This window comes from Morus notabilis, unplaced genomic scaffold (assembly GCF_000414095.1).
Source record: "Morus notabilis unplaced genomic scaffold, ASM41409v2 Scaffold453, whole genome shotgun sequence".
NCBI lineage: Eukaryota > Viridiplantae > Streptophyta > Magnoliopsida > Rosales > Moraceae > Morus > Morus notabilis.
In genome coordinates, this window is record NW_010362819.1 from 47,339 (window position 1) to 66,448 (window position 19,110).

Below are 19,110 nucleotides of genomic sequence, written 5' to 3' on the forward strand. Positions count from 1 at the left end.
AATATTAGTCTAATAAAGAACCAAACTAAAATACAAAATCTAAGAATAATCACTGTAATAGAAAAGCATGATCTAAACATATTTAGAAACTAAATTCCAAAACACGATGACAATTGCATATATCATAATAGGTATGCATGAACTATATATATTATAGTAAAATAACTAATACTCACGAATTCAAATTTAATATAAACAGTAAAATCCATGTACCGTAAACCATGCATACAATGACCAGAAATCCTTATATATGAAAATACGAGTCATATTTATATATAATGCAAATTAAAGAAGAACTCTACACATACATACATAGATAAGAGAAAAATCCATATACCATAAACCATGCATACAATATCCAGATATCCTTATATATGAAAATACGAGTCATTTTACAGAAATCAAAGGATATTGGGCATAAGTATAACTTAACATAACAAAACTGACTTATTAGGGGAGGATTGCCCTCACCTTATTAAGTGGATCATGTCAATATCTCCAACCAATGTGAGATTCTAATACGCCCTCTCACGCACAGCGTGGACCATGCCAAACCGCTGCGAATAAGTTGATATTGGGGGACCCAACATTGTAAAACTGAACATGCTCTGATACCATTTTACAGAAATCAAAGGATATTGAGCCTAACTCAACCTAACAAAATCGGCTTATTAGGGGAGGATTGCTCTCATCTTATTAAGTGGATCATTTTAATATCTCCAGCTGATGTGAGATTCTAATAATATTTATATATAATGTAAATAAAAGAAGAACTTTACACGTACGTACATAGATATTAAAACCCATGAAATTATAAATGGCAATAGGTATGAAGTAAAAGAGTCTATACCTCATGATACAGTTCGGAGGAGCACGAAAAACATTCCACGCTTTTTTTTTTTAGCATGAAACTAGCACATAAGAATATTCTCAAATCTAACAAAATTTTTCTAAACAATTCTAAATAAAAAAAAATGGTTAGAAACTCGTGATGATTTAACGTGTTATAAAATAAATGTGAACAACATAAGAGAATATGAGAGACAAGATAACTTTTTAATATTTCATTCACTTGTATGGGGTATTCCAAACATGCTCGTACCATATCTATTAATAGGCCCAGAAGGACAAAAGACATGAGTTACATGAATTGAGTATACATTAAGATATGTATTATGGAGAGATAATACACAAGGTTAACAGATGAATTATGAAGGAGATAATGCGATATATAAATGAGAGATTATAGAATATGAAGTGGTGACATCCACATTAAGATTCTGTTTATTTTACCGATTTAAATTTAAAATTCGAGTTTTATTATAGTAAAAAGTTTTAAAAAATTATCACATTTAATTTTTTTATAATAATAAAAAATTCTCACATAAAATCACATTTTAACTTAAATTAAAAATTTAAATCAGCGAATTAAGCGGTCCTAATTGTTTCACAACACGTGTAACTATTTTTGTGTTTTTTGTTTTTTTGTTTTTCCCGTAAATACTGATAAAATCTAATGGGAATAATGGCATTTTCGGAAATACTGGAACATAACTCCTATTTATAAAGGCCGGGTCATATTAACCCTATCGGCCGTTTTCTGATATTTCTCTCTCTCTCTCTCTCTCTCTCTCTCTCTCTCTCTTCGAGGTCTCCGCACTCTCTCACTAAAAATTCCTTTTTGCAAATTGTTTATTTCAGCTAACCTTTTCGTTTGCAGACTATTCAAAACCCTAACCCTAATTCGACACTCGCACAATCTCGCTGAAGGTATTACCTCGTTTCCTTTCTACAAAACCCTAATTTAGTTTTGTCGATTGGTTCCCGATTCAAAACCCTAATATCCATCGCGATCTGTGATGGATGAATTGGGAAACGTCTGTAATGTTTGGATTTTCTAATTTGCGTTCGATTGCAGAATATGGGCGAAACCAGGGACAACGATGTCTACGACGAAGAGCTCGTTGACTACGAAGAAGAAGACGAGAAGGCCCCCGACTCCGTCGGCGCTAAAGTCAACGGGGAAGCCCCTAAGAAGTGAGTTTTTTTGGGGCTAAATTTACCTATTTAATGGATTTAATCCGTTGAAAATTTCCCTTTTTTTTGGTTTCGCACAGCGAAAAGTCAACGTATTTGTTTATTTTTCAACCTTGTAACAGTGATCTATTAGTAAATACAAAAGCTTTTCAGTCTGATATATGAAAAATCACGTGACATGGAAAAATTGAAGGATAATTTGGGATGTTATATTGGATTAATGAAATTTGAGATTATCTCAATATAATTTGAAATTGTGAAGCCTCTCTTGCGCACTTTTAATAGTTATAAACTTGTTGATACAGATAGCTCTATGATTCTGTTTAATTCAAGTGCTAAGTTTGTTTGTTCATTGTTGTGTTTCTTCAGGGGATATGTTGGAATACACAGTTCCGGGTTCCGAGACTTCCTTTTGAAGCCAGAGCTTCTTCGAGCTATTGTTGACTCGGGGTTTGAGCATCCCTCTGAAGGCAACCTATCTAATTCATTTAGCTTGATTACTAGATTGTATTGTTGCATTATAGTGCTAGAGATTTTTTTTTTCATGTGTTTTTTTGTTTGTTATTATCATCAATGCCAAGTTAGAAGTCGAAGGGAGCGTCTGAGATTCCATTAGTCTTTTGTAAATGTGGTTTCTTATGTCATTTATTTCTATTTGAAGAAATGCGCTGCCAATGTGAATTTACTTGCATGTACATATGGGATTGAGCTTTCTCCCGAGCCTGTCATAGTATGGGAGCTTCTTTGGCACTGGGGTCCGTCTTTTTTTTTTTTTGAAGAAGTGTGCTGCCAATGTGAATTTATTTGTTCTTAGGGAATATGATATTTGCATGTACTCATGCTTTGCCCTGCCCATCGTCTTTCGTTCTTGCCAAGTTAATGTTTCTGTGCATGCACCTAAGTTGTAAACTTGCCGAGTTTTCTATGGTTTCATTCTCATTTCTTTGTCAAACTCCTCACTTGTGTAATATTGTCACGATGATTTTGTAGTGATGTTCTTTGCCCCCTTTTTTCTCTCTTTTAGTTCATTTAGTTGATTAGTTGATTTCATTGCTCTCTTTTACTAATCTGGTTTTATGTTTTCCAGGTAATATACTGCTACCACTATCTTGATTTCGAGAATTGGTATGGTTTGGTAAAACCTTTCAATATGAGTGATCGGAGACTTGTATTTTACTTACAAATGGTTCCTTCGATCCGGTTTTCTTTCGTTCCTCATCAGTGCAACATGAATGCATCCCTCAAGCAATTCTGGGAATGGATGTTATATGTCAAGCTAAATCTGGAATGGGAAAAACTGCTGTTTTTGTTCTGTCATCCCTCCAGCAAATAGACCCTGTGGCAGGACAAGTTTCTGCTCTTGTTCTGTGTCATACAAGGGAGTTGGCTTACCAGGTAGTTTGGAGAATTGTTGTTTTGGATACAACTTTTTGTTACTGGGATTATTTAGTACCTTACTTTGGTTATTCATTGTCATAGATCTGTCACGAGTTCGAGAGGTTCAGTACATACTTGCCTGATCTCAAGGTTGCTGTCTTTTACGGTGGTGTCAATATCAAACTCCACAAAGATTTACTGAAAAACGAATGTCCCCATATTGTTGTTGGCACTCCCGGGAGAATCCTAGCACTGGCCAGAGATAAGGATCTTTCATTGAAGAATGTGAGGCATTTCATTCTGGATGAATGTGATAAGATGCTTGAATCACTTGGTATGGAAGTTCTCTTTTGATTCTTTTAATTATGGAAAAGATGGATTGTGTTATTTTTACTCCTAATTTCTTTCTTTCGTTGTATTGTTCATAATTTCCAAATCTTTGTCCTGCAGACATGAGGAGGGATGTGCAGGAAATTTTCAAGATGACACCTCATGATAAGCAAGTCATGATGTTTTCTGCAACACTAAGCAAAGAAATCCGACCGGTTTGCAAGAAATTTATGCAAGATGTAATGTTCCATGACCAGTACTACTCAATTTTGAAGTCTCTTTTTCATAATCCAAGAGTTTTGTAGAAACATAGAATGTGGTGCCCTCGCTATTTTCTTGCCATCAGTGTTTTACAATCGTATCATGGGAGTTGCTGCTGCTTAGGGTGTACTCTGGGAGTGAGAAGAAAATGAAATAGGTGCAATGTTTTAGGAGTCTCACATTTGTGGATCAGCATGTCGTGTTTTTCCCTTATTTTTACTTTGCTTCATTTCCTTTATTTTCTATTTAGTCTTCTTCTGTGTATAGACATTGTGTGTTTGGCATGGGTTTAGTTTATAGTCAAAGGTACTTGGTGGTTGCCTGGGGTATGTGGGGAGGAGAGGAAGGAGGGGGAGTTCGCTGTCACCCTACAGTCTGCTGTCAGTGGCTTTATAGATTGGGTTGAGCATCAATGGTGCTTGCGTGGTATGACTTAGAAAGTAACTTCAAGGAGACAAGAGATGGACCAGCATCTTGACTCAAGGGATGCACGTCATCATTCATTTCGTTCTGGATTCAATTGGCTTGAGGAAGGCTCCTAATATGATTTAATATGACATTTGTTCCTTTCAGCCTATGGAAATCTATGTTGATGACGAGGCCAAGTTGACTCTGCATGGGCTTGTACAGGTATATATCTTGGACTCACTTCACTATGCTTTCTAAGCGCTTTTAATAACTTGATATGAATCTAATCTTTTGTATGAACTGCAGCACTACATCAAGTTGAGTGAGTCAGAGAAAAACCGCAAGTTGAATGATCTTCTTGATGCATTGGACTTCAATCAAGTTGTTATTTTTGTTAAAAGTGTGAGCAGAGCAGCCGAGCTGAACAAATTGCTTGCTGAGTGTAATTTTCCCTCTATATGCATTCATTCTGGCATGTCCCAGGAAGAAAGGTTCGGACTGGCTTCTGATTTTTGATTTTTGCTCCATCTCTTTAGTTAATCTGATTGCTGCAAGTTTCTCTTCATATGTAGCATTACTAGCATATATTTACTAGTAGCAATGTCCATTTGTCTTCTGTGTTGAGTTCACTATTTGACAGGAGTAAACAGTTGAGTTCACTATTTGACAGGAGTAAACAGCCATATAAATGACATTATTGATCTCTCCATGAGATGCATTTTGAATTTTTGTTGGTTTTTGTTAGCAGTGTCTTCTTGGTAGAGTTTTTTATTATTATTATTTTTTTGGGTGCGTCTATTGACAAACCCCGTCTACTTTTCACACCCATTCGAAAACCACCCCTCATTTTACTAGTTACACCCATTTTAAAATTTCAAAAAAGTCCCTACAATTAAATTGTTTTTGTTTTTCGTTTTCTCAATAATCTTACATTTTTTTTTGCGACCATTTTTTCTTTTTCAGCCATTTTCTTTTCTTACACAACATATGATCATTCCTCATATTGTTTTTTCTGGTGTGCATGAGTGGGTGTCCCCTGTTTTTGATGGGTGATACTTGCTCTTGTTTTGTTGGTGTTGGTTTTCTTCTTTTTTAGTCTTGGACTCTGGCTCGTTCCAAATTTTTATGTTTTGTGTCTGTTTGCCGCTGGCCCTTGTTTTTGTTAAATGAATGAAAAGGACTTTTTTTTTTTGGAGGTCTGAGAAGTTTCATTAATCTGGCACAAAGTCCATAAAAACGATGTTGGAAAGCCAACGAGGGAGAAAACAACTGCAAACAGAGGTTATGTTAGAAGTCAAACCGAATTTAGCAGGAGCAATTTAGAGCATCAAGTAAATTACAAACACCATCAACAATAGGGCCCTGCACACCCATAGTGCCTTGTTTTGAACGCAAGATACAGCATTACTTGCATTAAATTCAACTTTATCAATGTACCAGCCATAAGGCAAAGCTAGACTAAAACCTTCCCTGATGCCATGACTTTCCCTTGGACTTTTGTTTGGCTTGAGGCGTTGTGCATGACGATATGGGGTGGTTAATGAATACTCTTATTAACGAATATATATATATATATATAATTTGTTAAAAGTAATTTTATTAATGGATAATCTATGTACTTAAGCTTTGTGAAGCTGGTTTTTTCATTATTTTTTCTATTTAGTAATTTAGGTCTCCTCCACTGCTTCTGATTGGGGCTACTAAATGCCTTTTTTTTCCTTCTTTTTTTTTAAGTGTTAGAATATGTTTCGCTAGCCTAACATGAATTGAAATGTGCAAAGTGCCTAGCATTCTTCTTTTTCTTTTATGTTCTTTTTGTTGGTTTTGTTTCCATATGTTTATATCATTAGATATGGTTATTGTGTTTCCCTGGAGGATTAGGTCAGTAAGTTTGGTACTGCATTCTCTCTCCCCCCCCCCCCCCCCACCACCCACCCCTTCCCCCCCCCCCCCCCCCCCCCCCCCTCTTTCTCTATTTTTTAGTACCTGTCTCGATATGCTTTCTAGTATGACGTGTTTTTGCTTATATAAATTATATTCTTTCTACTGAAGACGTGGTTATTTATTCAAATGGTCTGCTTTTTGTAGGTTGAAGCGCTATAAAGGTTTCAAGGAGGGGCAGAATAGGATTCTCGTTGCTACAGATTTGGTCGGCAGAGGAATTGACATTGAACGTGTTAACATTGTCATCAACTACGACATGCCAGATTCAGCTGACACTTACCTTCACAGGGTAGGCTTTTTTAGCATAATCAATTTCATTTTGAAAGTAGCACATGTATATGCTTCCATGCTTAGTTTTAAACCGGTACATTTGGTTGCAAACTGTTTATTTTTACTTAATTTGGTGGGGAGCGCTTTGTGTTTATAAATAATGTATCGTCCGGAAAATGTAGATTGTTGTCTAACGTGGTTGTCAACTTGCTTGAGATATTTGAGTGGTTGACCCAGATACCTAGGGTGCCTGTGATGACAACCTTGTAAAAACTAACAAGTTTTTGGAATCTTGACATTATTGAAATAGCTCCAAAATATTGCAAAAGTGAAAATGTGCTATCTTGACATTAAAAGTTCAAATGTACACATTTTTTCCTTGTTGTTCTGTAGTTATTCTTTACTGCATGTAGGTCCTCAAAAGGGCTTTTGGATTTGTTTTTTTTTTTTTTTGGCTTTCAAATTTGCACATCATTTCCTCGGTTCTGGTTTATGGCAAATTAATTATGTGATTATTACTGTTAGTTTACTTTAAAATAAGTTAAAATATACGTGAACTTTTCATAACCTAATCATTCAGTTTTAGGAATGTGATATGATCATAAAAGTGAAATCTATGTCATTGTGTATCATATATTCTCTAGAGAGGCTTGGAAGTATCTGTTTCACCAATGCTGGTTTAAAATGCATTCATATTTAGGCATGTTTTTGGTAGAATTTTATTATCTTGAGAAATCTCAACAGATATTGTTGTTTGAGCTATCTGTACGACTCCTTTCTCATCACAATCTTGACAGGTCGGTAGAGCTGGTAGGTTTGGTACCAAAGGGCTTGCCATCACATTTGTTTCTTCTGCTGCTGATTCTGATGTGCTCAACGATGTACGTGATTTATTCTTCTTTATCCTCTTTTCTCTTATTTTGTTTCATAAGTGGTTTAAGATTCTGGTTTTGTGAATACAGGTTCAGGAGAGGTTTGAGGTGGATATAAAGGAGCTTCCTGAGCAGATTGACACTTCTACATACAGTATGTTCTCTTCTTCATTCTTGTTCATGTGATTTTTGTTTCACTTCTATTGAGTCGGGAACGTTTTATGCCATCGTGGAACCACTAAACCAATTTTTTATTCATGGTGCAGTGCCATCGTAAAAGGTCATGTAGGCGATGCATCGCCATGGAAAGCTTCGTTTGCCCAGATGATGCTTGAGCAGCGCATCCCCGTCTGTTACAAACTAATGCTGGACAAGTTGTTGGCTTCAAGAGGGCAGATGCTCTACTATTTGGTGTACAATTTGAAGTAATCTAGTTTTTGGTTTCACAATCCTCCGTTAGGGCTTTGACATATATAACTTTTGAAATTGTGTTCTAGATTTGCTGTATTATGTATTTTGATTATATTTGCTTTGCGTTTAAACGAATTATTTACTAAGTTTTATATATTAGCCGTTGTGTTCTAGTTTGTAGGACAAACGTGAGTATTTTTATAACCCTCGGGTCTCGGCTTTGAGGGGATTTTTTTTTTGGTCGGTAAAACAATTGGATTCTTTAACTTGCTGATTTGGTTTAATTTTATATATACAGTAAATTGTATTCCTTTTTCAGGCAATAACTGTGTCTGATGCAGTGTTTACAGAAGGCATTCGCACACAAACATATATGTATATATGTATGTATGATGTAGTGTGAATACAGAAAAAACGTTTGTACGTGGGGGATTTGTTGGGGACGTGAAGCCATGAATGTCTGATGTAAAATGAAATGCTTAAAGACGTATATACTAATTTTAAGATGGAAAACTTGGTAAAGCATATATGTACTTGGCTTTTGATAGTCGGTTGTTATCGGACACTGAAGAAAATTGTATTGATTGAACAGAGGATATTCTCTGTTGGAATACTCGACGCATCATCATTCGACATGGTTAGCATGGAATTAGAAAACACGCGGCACGCAAAAAGAGCGTATGACACGAGTTTGTTTGAACTCAAAACAAAATAATAGAAAGCAGTATTGTTTTGCATTACCAAATCCCAATAAATGGTAAGGCGGTTTGTATACATTCAGGAGGTCCGTTCACTTTATTGATTTGAATTTATAATTCGAGTTGAAATATGCGTTCACTTTACTGATTTAAATTTATAATTCGAGTTGAAATATGATTTTATGTGAGAGTTTTTTACTGTAATAAAAAAATTAAATATGACTTTCTAAACATTTTTTACTGTAATAAAATTTAAATTTTAAATTTAAATCGGTGAAGTGAACGAGCCTTATATATTTAAGCAATAATTTTGGTAGGGTTAGGAACATGCAAAATATATTCCTTTTTATGTTTTTTTGCTCATTTAATAACGATTTGAAACAATAAACAGGTTGATTGATTGCGGTACGTTGGCAACCTGGCATGGGGTGGATCGTTTGACTAAACTAGTCGAAATATTGGACCCTTCTTATGTTAACGACAAACTCCTCACGTGGAGCCCTAAGGGGCATTTTCGTAAACTCAGGTGTAGATAAGCAGTCATGGGCTGATAGCTGCCGCCTATGACGGGACATTTAGCGGTGACGATCTTCCGGTGCCTGATATATTTATATATATATATATATATTTTTTTTGTGCATTCTAATTTCTAATTCTACGGCGACTAATACTATAAATTTTTTTGACCTAAAAAGTCTGACAAAATAGCATGACACCTGTCAATGAACCACTGGCCAACCATGAATTTGACAGATAAAAAAACACCTAATTCCTTGAGAGAGAGAGAGATATATATATATGCATGTATATTTATATATATATATATATGTGCATGTATATTTTTTTTACAGCAGTTCACTTCTGCTTTTCTTTACAAGAGGATCACACAAACTCACTAAACTGTTCTAATTTTTTTTTTTTTTTTTTTACAGCAGTTCACTTCTGCTTTCTCTCTACAAGAAGATCACACAAACTCACTAAAGACAAACCTCGAAACCTTTTGTAACTGTAACTGGTGCATATCTAATCAATCATATATATGCATGTATATATATGTGTGTGTATATATATATATATATATTCTATTCAGAAAGCTAAAAAACTGATTTTACTTTGAGAGAGAGAGAGCATTGGAAACTCTTTCCAGCCTCTTGAAGCGTTGAAACAAAAGACATTTAATACGCCCCACTAGTATTCCTACCCAATTCAGTTGCAATTCACACTTTGGCATTTATTATTTATTAGCATCAGCCACTCCCCCTCCTCTCTCTCTCTCTCTCTTCCCTCTTTTCTCACCTACTGCTCTTAAAAAAAAAAAATAGTAATTATAATGCCGTTTTACTTAATTAGTTCATCATTTTCCCCTTAAAATTCTTGATTCCTCCTCTTTTTCTTCCTTCGACCACCAAAAAGGAATTTCTTCCGACGATGGGAAATCGATTTATTTGCATGTCGAGGAAGGATACGAAGGAAAATAATAACAACAATGGATCGAGAAGCAAGAGAATGAACAACCGGTCGCAGAGGAAACTTCTCGCCGACGATGAGTTCTTGCACAGACAAGCTCTTTCCATGGCTCTTCATCAGCACCAGTTGTCTCAGAGGTTCGACGGTTCCATGTCCAGAAGAATTGGCTCCACCAGCTCTCGCAGGCACAATCTCTCCGATCCATTATCCAACGCCAAACAGGTCTTTAACTCTCTCTCCTCTCTCCTCTCTCCTCTCTCTCTCTCTCTCTCTCTCTAAAAAATTCGCCGGTTCATGTGCAATTATGATTTGAATTACAGTTCTTTTCATGATTAGATCTGTGATTAAGGAACAAAGGGTAGGTTTTGAAGATTTTTAAGATCTGTAATCTCTGAAGGTAAATCCATAAAAAGTGGACAATTTTATTTGGGAAAAAGTAATGCGTATGATCAAGAAGAGAAATGGTGTATTTCAAAGACTAGAAAAAAGTGCTTAAAGTAAGCATGAATACTAGATTATGGCTTGTTCAAAGATGTAAGAATTTAAAATTCTTAGTCCAATTTGCCCTCCCTAATTTTTAATTTAGCTTTCTTTATCTAAGAAGAAGAAAAAGTGTTTCAAGATTGCTTTTTCTTCTTCAAGGCCCACGTTAACTTTCTGTCTCTTATTATTATTTTTTTTCCCTACTGTGCAAGACGTTTAGAAGAAAAGTGTACGAGTATTTTAAATGGATTGGAGTACGTCAATTATAGCGTGTATAACGTGAACTTAGTTAGTTATACACTAGTGACTAACTTTATGGTTTGAACTTATTTAAATGAGTTTTACAAAATTTTGAGGCATTTTCGGGCCATTGGCAATTTCACATTGTCGTCATTTCTCTAAGAATACAATTGAAAAGGCTCTACTTTCCATTTCAAGATCATAACTGCATATTTCTGTTTTAGTGAATGTGTTCAATTTTTTTGTTCAATATAGGTACCTGAATTTCTTGAAAATCTCAAGACAAAAAAATTTGTTTTACTACACGGAGAAGGATTTGGAGCGTGGTGTTGGTATAAAACGATTTCGTTGTTGGAGGAAACGGGACTAGTACCTACTGCCTTTGATCTCACGGCTTCCGGTATCGATCTGACAGATACCAATGCCGTTGCTACATTGGCAGAGTACTCAAAACCGTTGATTGATTATCTAGAAAAGCTTCCTGAGGATGAACAGGTTAGAAGATGGTCTTGTATGGTGTAATTTGTTCATCCCACAGAACTGTGCAGGTCTTCTATTCTGTCAAGTCCATAATGCATGATGTTCTTGTGTAGGTTATTCTGGTTGGTCATAGTAGCGGAGGTGCGTGTGTTTCTTATGCAATGGAACATTTTCCAAAAAAGATCTCGAAAGTGGTTTTTCTCTGTGCTACAATGGTATCCGATGGCCAACGACCATTTGATGTATTTGCAGAAGAGGTAGTTATAGTTTTGTGTTTATTCTTTGGTGGGTTAATATTAATTGAGTTTTCACAGTGGAAAACGATCTTTACATTCCTAATGAGCAAATGCCTAACATGAATTATACCAACCCGTGATTTATCAAATTTTCTCGAAGTGATTTACAGCAGTTATGACTACAATATCAAAATATCTTGCTTTTCTTTATGCGTATATTTTCTTTACCTCGTAATGCTATTAGATGAGTTGATATCATTGACTTGCAACCATTTCTTACGAAAACTGAAATAATTCCCCACAGAAATTGGTGATGCTACTTAATCAACTGCTCTTTTCCACTCCTTTTGCAATTTAGTGGTTTGACCTTGCACTTGAGATGGAGAACTTTATTCTGTAACTCTCCTGCGAAATAATCTAATTGAAATAGTTTAAAAAAAAAAAAAACCCCCCCTCAAATATCTTGAAGAAATATTCTGTTTTGGTCTTTCATGTCAAGGCAATTTGTTTTTGTTTCTAAATTCTAGATTCATTCTCAAGTCCTCGTGTATTCACAATTCTCACAAAGAGTCCTCTGTTGTAGCTTGGATCCGCTGAGCTATTCATGCAAGAATCCAAGTTTTTGATTCATGGGAATGGAAAAGACCAGCCTCCCACAGGATTTATGTTCGAGAAAGAGCAGATGAAAGGTTTATATTTCAACCAATCCCCAACAAAGGTAGGTTAAAAATAAAGATATGCTTTTGTACACAAGCAATCGCTATATGATAATGTAAATATGAGTGACAGTGAATGTAGTAATACACGCTTGCTTCGGCTATTCTGTGATACAAATTATAATCACTTCACCACCAAGATAGTGGTTAAATCATATTGGATTCTAGCATCCTGCATTTTTCACCAAGATAGGGGTTAAATCATAGTGGACTCTTAATTTGATGTACAAATTTCACAACTGATTTTGGTTTATCCAGGATGTTGCCTTGGCTATGGTGTCAATGCGACCTATTCCATTAGGGCCCATCATGGAGAAATTGTCATTATCCCCTGAAAATTATGGGACCGGCCGGCGGTTCTTCATCCAGACACTGGATGATCACGCTCTTTCACCGGACGTCCAAGAAAAGCTAGTGAGGGAAAACCCACCAGAGGGAGTGTTCAAGATAAAAGGCAGTGACCACTGCCCATTTTTCTCAAAGCCACAATCATTGCACAAAATTTTGGTGGAAATCGCTCAAATTCCATAGTTCTAGATCTAGAATGATTTTTTTTTCCCTTTACCCTTTCTCACTAAATACAGAACACGAAACAGAGTCTATTAATGTAAGGCCAGGGTTGTATGTAGGATATGGTGGCCCAGGTGTCTATTGTAATCATTTTTAATTTTATTCCTAGACAATGCAAGTGTCACACTGAAATGTGTTTTACAGAGGAAGTGTAGTCGGTTGATTCTTGTGGAATTCATCATTTTTGAATGCCCACTGAACAAATAGTTGTCTCCCACTCTTGCTATTGTTCCTTTTTTCATGATCATCGGATGCTCCACAGAAAAAAAAAAAAAAAAAAAAAAAAAAACCCATCCATTACAACAATTATTTTTGCTCGCCACGTGGCATTATATTACTTGTCATCCAATTCTTAGTCACCCATTTGCTCTGCACAACGCTGAGCAATTGATTGTGTATATTCTGAAATGAATTGCAAAAATGGCAATCACAAAACCAACGTGCTATATTCCCTTCAACGATTACATGGGATTTATGAACGTGAGTCGGCAGAAGATGCAACACATTTCTTTTGTTAAAATGAGAACTCCATACCTAATGAAGCATCCATCCATACAGTTCACTTTTTCATAGTGCCATTACACAAAGGCGAAACCAAGTATATCCTCAGACCATACCAAGCATTTTTTTTTCCTCACCACATGCTTTTATAATATACAAATGGCCATTAAAATTCATAGGCTTAGAAATTGTAAAATCTTTCCCTCAAACTTTGTCACCTTGTCCCTCGGATACGTCACCTTGCACTCCTTCGAATGAGCATTTGCTGCACCCTGACGACCACTGTATATTAGGGCATCATAACCACTAGTCCACAAGCATAACAGGTCTACAACAGAAAATTTTAATACAGTTAAGGAATCTCTTTATTTTTTCTTGTGAGAATCAGTAAGGAAGTTAGTTGTTCGTATGAGGAAGAAATTAATATCAGCATGTGCAGTACCTTATATTTGGCATAACAAAACGCCGTCTTTATTTTTTGCCCTTTACACGATGTCTTCAGTGCAGACTGCAGCTGGCGCACCGGAGATGTTGACATGACGTTTGAGGGTGTAAGCCACAAAGAGAAACAATTCCTTGACACTTAGGAATTATAATTCTGATTGAACTCCATTATCTGTTCAATAGAGAGATGTAAAACCATCACGATGTAAACCAATATGACATATCTTGCTAAATAATAAATATACAAAGGTGACTGATACTTTGCGCATACTGTATGACGCTTAAAGTAAGGCAGATCAACTACCACAGACATCTTGCTTTTCTCCAATACATAAATGCTTGAAGAGAAGTTTAATGTTTCATGGACAAAAACAATTCGTTATTCCAGAAAACTGCTTATGTTTGCTACAAAAATGGTTGTAATCAGTGCTACTAACTAGGTATTACAAAATAGTTTATTGGAAATTCACTTCGTTATACTGGAAAAATTGTGGCTCTGGCCCCCAACCTTTTACAAGTACTCCTCTTAGGTCCCAAATTGTTAAAATTTAAATCTTGGGACGAAAACAGTGTGTGTGATCCTTCTGTCCAACTCCCTCTGTATTGACCCATCAAAAGGGCAATCTATGAGTTTATTTAAATTTTTGTTATATTTGACCTGTTAAATTTTTGTTTATGGTCAATTAATGGTATGAAAATGACGGAGTTGGATGGAAGGATACCACACACATTGTTGTTGTTACTTGGGGACCCACAATGCACATTCTAACAGTTGCAACAGATTGTTGTCTGGAGCTGGAAGTTTCCCCTTTATATTCTTTACTTATATAATCTTTTTTCGGAGAATTTAAATATACAATGAAAAATTTTCCTTATTAAAATCAAATACCCCTTTATCAATAAAAAAATACACTGTGTAACTTTATTGCATTGTAAAATAACAAAAAGACAAGAAGAACAAAGGACAGAGGAAAAAAAAACGCAAATAATAAGAACTTACCAACTAGATACCCTAGGAACCTGCAGATGATTTCTGCACCCATACTTGTTTCTGCATAAAAGTAAAACAGCACAACTGCTTAGGGAAAAAACTGCAAACAAAAAGGGAAATAATGATGCAGCAACTACTACGAGAAACATGACTCATACCTCATGGGCACCATGAACAGTAGCCCCTCGTTTAGAAGACTTTCCCTCACTCACATTTTGGGGGACCTCATCTTTCACATTGTGGGCAGTTCCGCGACGTCCAAAATTTCTATGAGAACCTGGAGCAAGGAAAAGAATTTGTGTTCAGGATCAGGAATAAGTTTAACTAGAATTTCGTTTCACCGGAATAATAATAACAGTCTGCAATAGAATGGTGGTAATGAGACCCAAAACTCATGTCTGGCTTTGGAGGAAAAGATTAACCATTCAACTCTAAAGAAAACCTATTGCCTCCACTCACAGTCCACAACTTCCCTAGTTTTCTTTTAAGCATGAAAAGAAGACTTGTAAAAAGAAACCCATACCTTCAACAGTATCAGAGACTGAGTGAGTAGGTTGTGAGACTGAGGATGATATGCGCTCCTCACCTGAATGTGAAACATCACCACGACGAAGGGGAGCCCAAACGCCACGATCAGGCCTATCTTTATTTCTTGTGCGTTTTTCCGGCTTCTCGCTAGCAGTACTCATATTATGCAGGTCCTTTTTTGTAAACTTGTCATCTAGATCCTTTTTTCTGTCCCATTCAGGGTCATTGTGCGAGACATGGCCGTTCAGCCCAGACCTTGAATTAGAGGAGGGCCTTGGTAGCCGCTTCACATTTTCAGAGTTCGAAATTTGAACTTTCTGCTGATGCTGGCCTGGGGTTGAAGTCTGAGCTTGACGAGATTCATTATTCAATAGTATGCTTCTGATCAACCTTCCACCAGCCTCACGCCTCTGATTGTGTTTCGGAGCAGCTGAAACAGGAGAATTTCCAAATGATGTATCCTGCTGCTGTAACATGCCCGTTGGAACCTAGGGCAGCATAAGAGAGCCATCATAAGGCACAGTGACATATTAACGAGAGAGACTGTAACAAAGCTTATCAAACTAGATGACAGAGAAAGAAAAAGGCAGCAAAGTATGAAAAATTGCACAAAGTGAAATGGAAAAAATAATAATAATAACATTAACAAAAACACTTACAGGTGTTTCTGGCCTTTTCCCTTTAAGAAGCAGGAATTTCTTCTTTCCAGAATCAGCAATCACAGGTATACCAGAAACAGAACCTTCAATTGCAGAGACTATAAAACCAGATAAAGAAAAGATCATCAGAAGAGAATATACCACATTGCATGAGTTTGCATTCATCAGTCTGAGGCAGATGCATGTCATAGGTTAATGTCTTTTGCTTTTTAAGTAAAATTAGAGAAGAGTTAGTAGGGGGGAAAAAAGATATTGACCACCCTCTTTAATCACATCCACGTATGTGCGTGGACTCTTAATAGTGATGAAGTAACAGGACCTATACCAAACGATACCATTCTAATATGTCAATCAGCATAAAGTGCCATAATATCTATCATTTTCTTTCAATGAAAAAAACTGAAAAAACAAAAAACAAAACAATGGGGCCAAGCAACCTTCAGTTTTTAACTCCAAAGAGACTTGGTTTTACAGTTTGAAAAAGTAAAGCATTTTTTACAACATAAGAAGCAACAATATTATGATTCATAACCGAAAAGAAAATGGAAAGACAGAAAGACAAGCACCAATTTCAGTTTCATGTGTTTCTTTCCCTGTTGAAGTTGCCAGTTGATCCTCTCGCCTAGGCACCACAGTGAAAGTTGACTTGTCCTTCCGACTTGTATTTTTAGTTTTCTCCTTTAATATATACTGCCAATCAGAAGAAACTTTAGACAAGGCTACAAGCAAGCCCTAATCTCTGATGCAATAGAACTTCATACAGCAATCATACAGTAAGAAAGAGGCATTAGAAAAATTTAAGGCAGCCAGGCAAATAAAGCCAGCCAGGCCACGTTTCTTATGGCTTCAATTTTAGGTCAATGAAACACCCCTTTATTTCACACATGAGTAAGGGTGCACCAAACTCATGAGGACGAAGAGATCGTGAAAGAAGGAAATTAAAAGAACGGAATGGCTGTTCAACTTGATCATCAACCTTCAAAAGAAAACAAAGAGTCTAATTGTGCAAATAATTAGATGATCCCTACCTTTTTCTTCTCAGAAGCTCGTTTAGCAGAAGATGAGCCAGGCTTTCGTGTAGATCCCGCCCCAGATCTTCTGCTGATCTTCCTAACAACTAATGAACCCTATTATCAAACACAAACATCCCACATTAGACAGATCAATAAACCGGGGAGAGATGGTGATGGAAAAGGTGCAACTAGTACAGGCTAAACGTTTTGGAACTTTAATTTTTTTAAAATGCATGAAAAGAAACAAAAAGATTTAGTTACCTGAGCTCCAGTTTCAATAGATCGTTTCTGACGAACATATTCCATAAGGGGTGTAACAATAGGGGCTTCTTTAGGAGCACCTGATTCATAAACGACAAAAAAATGTCATTACCAGAGGAAAAACTTAATTGTAAACACAATTTTTGTGACTATGCCAACAGAAAGTTTCTGGGCACAGCCCCTAGTGGATTCAGGCAAATAGCCCATACAAGGGTAGCCAATGCCGATAAATTTTTATGTGGTGTTCATGGCCACATAAGATTGTAGGAGAAAATTAGAAAAAGTATAACTTTCCTGTAGTCAATTAAATTATTCATAGTGTGAACGGACACATAAAAGCAATGAACATAACAAGTAAGAAGAAGACCAACCAGCTTGTTCAGCTTCTTTTCTTTCCAACTGTATCTCAGCACTAGGAAGATGCTCAACGGGCTTTGCAATGAGTTTGAGGAACTCCAGATAATCAGGATCTGTTTCATACAAGATGTAGTAACAATTTAGACCAAAAAGAACAACTCAGGGTACACCAGGAAGAGATACATATACGATTGGTAACATAGCAAAAAATGTACTAAGTTGGTACCTTTATATATGGTCCCGTCACGACCATCCTTCCTAGTAGACAGTTTTGGAACACGCTGGGAGGGAGCATATTCAACTACAGTCTTATACTGAACACCTGAAACAAACGGCACTTTAATCATCATAATGAATACGGTAAGATTCTTCAGCTGGAATGAACACATTTTTCCATTTTTCAAATCATCAAGCATCTCCTTTACAGGACTCTGTAAACTATTTTTTTTTTTTTTCTAATTTTGTTTTGGCTGCATAAAAGAATTTGTACATCCACTCATACCCTTGCTAAAGAATAAAATAATTCGCCGGCTAATTACCCTTCTCATTAACAAAGACATGCCCATCAAAAAACTCAGCAAACTCCAAAACATCTTCAGCTCTGTTGAAGTCTATATATGCTCGGGAATACCTCTGATGCTTCTGGCTGCAACATTCGCATAACACAAAAACCTCTTGTCATTATTTTTTATTTTTCAAATTATAAACACAAAAAAAAAAAAAAAAAATCCCAACTTTGTATCAATTGCATAAAAAAAGATCGCAACAAAGATTGATTTCCATCATACCGTAATTCACTATATTCAACCAATTAGTTGTATTGAGTACAATAAACAATCATTCCACAACACCGCAAAAAAAAAAAAAAAAAAAAAAAAACCCAAAAAAAAAATTTAAAAACTAAACGGAAACAAAGTCGACAATAACCCCTACCCGATAGGGCAAAACGAAAAAGGAAATTTCCTAATGACAAACAATATTTTAGCTCTAATTTGCAGGCATTTAAATATATATTATATACATATATATAGACAGAATAAATTTACAGGAAAATGCCCTAAAACCTGTTCTTTCCGGGACGGAAGCAAAACCAGTGGTAGCGACCGGAGAAGCGATCGTCGATTTGTTGGAAGAGATCCGATTGCGACAGCGACGGAGGCAAACGCCGTACGACAGCCTTGGTCCTCGACAATGGGTCCTTCATCTCCAGAATCTTTGCTTCAAAAATGAAATTCGATTAATTTGTCGTTCAAATACATCGGACGAGTGATGAACACTCGCTCGACGCTATTTGCAGTTTTGATTTTCGCCGCAAGAAGCCCTTTTCTTTTTCTTTCTGTTTCTTGAGAAAAGTAAAACTCGCCGAGAAAATGTGGGAATTGGGATTTCTGGGATTGGGTTGGTCACGCACGAAGCACGATGATTGATGGGAAGGGAAAGCACCCGATCAGGGCCAGCGGAATTAGGGCTTGGGCTTGTCAAGTGAATTGGACTGTTGATGTAAAAGCCCAACTTACTTGATAAAAAATAAAGGGGTATGATAGTAAATAGAAGCA

At 36.3% G+C, this 19,110-nt stretch overlaps 3 protein-coding genes across 4 annotated transcripts; 2 read left to right on the top strand and 1 right to left on the bottom strand.

The window, feature by feature from the left end:
- Positions 1 to 1,606: 1,606 nt before the first annotated feature.
- LOC21394881 (DEAD-box ATP-dependent RNA helicase 56) lies at positions 1,607 to 8,233 on the top strand. Its single transcript, XM_024168810.1, has 12 exons — positions 1,607 to 1,770; positions 1,919 to 2,037; positions 2,407 to 2,507; positions 3,260 to 3,432; positions 3,517 to 3,748; positions 3,865 to 3,983; positions 4,579 to 4,635; positions 4,720 to 4,904; positions 6,502 to 6,646; positions 7,425 to 7,508; positions 7,590 to 7,653; positions 7,766 to 8,233. Exons 2-12 carry the CDS (start codon positions 1,922 to 1,924, stop codon positions 7,774 to 7,776), a joined length of 1,287 nt encoding a protein of 428 aa, XP_024024578.1. The 5' UTR covers positions 1,607 to 1,770; positions 1,919 to 1,921; the 3' UTR covers positions 7,777 to 8,233.
- Positions 8,234 to 9,594: 1,361 nt separating this feature from the next.
- Positions 9,595 to 12,995, top strand: LOC21394882 (putative methylesterase 12, chloroplastic). Its single transcript, XM_010102968.2, has 5 exons — positions 9,595 to 10,297; positions 11,054 to 11,293; positions 11,392 to 11,535; positions 12,098 to 12,232; positions 12,489 to 12,995. Exons 1-5 carry the CDS (start codon positions 10,037 to 10,039, stop codon positions 12,759 to 12,761), a joined length of 1,053 nt encoding a protein of 350 aa, XP_010101270.1. The 5' UTR covers positions 9,595 to 10,036; the 3' UTR covers positions 12,762 to 12,995.
- A 230-nt stretch (positions 12,996 to 13,225) lies between these two features.
- Positions 13,226 to 18,946, bottom strand: LOC21394883 (regulator of nonsense transcripts UPF3). Of its 2 annotated transcripts, none has more exons than XM_024168781.1 (13): positions 18,619 to 18,946; positions 18,094 to 18,200; positions 17,781 to 17,876; positions 17,569 to 17,667; positions 17,198 to 17,277; positions 16,952 to 17,050; positions 16,490 to 16,613; positions 15,924 to 16,021; positions 15,260 to 15,752; positions 14,895 to 15,013; positions 14,746 to 14,796; positions 13,744 to 13,917; positions 13,226 to 13,573 (listed from the first exon to the last, which is right to left on the bottom strand). In XM_024168781.1, exons 1-11 carry the CDS (start codon positions 18,756 to 18,758, stop codon positions 14,758 to 14,760), a joined length of 1,494 nt encoding a protein of 497 aa, XP_024024549.1. In that variant the 5' UTR covers positions 18,759 to 18,946; the 3' UTR covers positions 13,226 to 13,573; positions 13,744 to 13,917; positions 14,746 to 14,757. The 2 variants fall into 2 exon arrangements, with proteins under 2 accessions (XP_024024549.1, XP_024024548.1); XM_024168780.1 differs by having other exon boundaries at positions 13,226 to 13,629.
- Positions 18,947 to 19,110: the final 164 nt, after the last annotated feature.

Bases quoted from the DNA above. Each gene is read 5' to 3' on its own strand.
- LOC21394881 (XM_024168810.1), top strand. From the start codon at position 1,922: ATGGGCGAAACCAGGGACAACGATGTCTACGACGAAGAGCTCGTTGAC. The intron at 4,636-4,719 runs GTATATATCTTG...TATGAACTGCAG, and splicing joins CTCTGCATGGGCTTGTACAG to CACTACATCAAGTTGAGTGA. The intron at 6,647-7,424 runs GTAGGCTTTTTT...CAATCTTGACAG, and splicing joins CTGACACTTACCTTCACAGG to GTCGGTAGAGCTGGTAGGTT.
- LOC21394882 (XM_010102968.2), top strand. From the start codon at position 10,037: ATGGGAAATCGATTTATTTGCATGTCGAGGAAGGATACGAAGGAAAAT. The intron at 10,298-11,053 runs GTCTTTAACTCT...TGTTCAATATAG, and splicing joins CATTATCCAACGCCAAACAG to GTACCTGAATTTCTTGAAAA. The intron at 11,536-12,097 runs GTAGTTATAGTT...CCTCTGTTGTAG, and splicing joins TTGATGTATTTGCAGAAGAG to CTTGGATCCGCTGAGCTATT.
- LOC21394883 (XM_024168781.1), bottom strand. From the start codon at position 18,758: ATGAAGGACCCATTGTCGAGGACCAAGGCTGTCGTACGGCGTTTGCCT. The intron at 17,668-17,780 runs GTACCAACTTAG...TGTATGAAACAG, and splicing joins TGACGGGACCATATATAAAG to ATCCTGATTATCTGGAGTTC. The intron at 15,014-15,259 runs GTATGGGTTTCT...TCCTTGCTCCAG, and splicing joins AGTCTCTGATACTGTTGAAG to GTTCTCATAGAAATTTTGGA.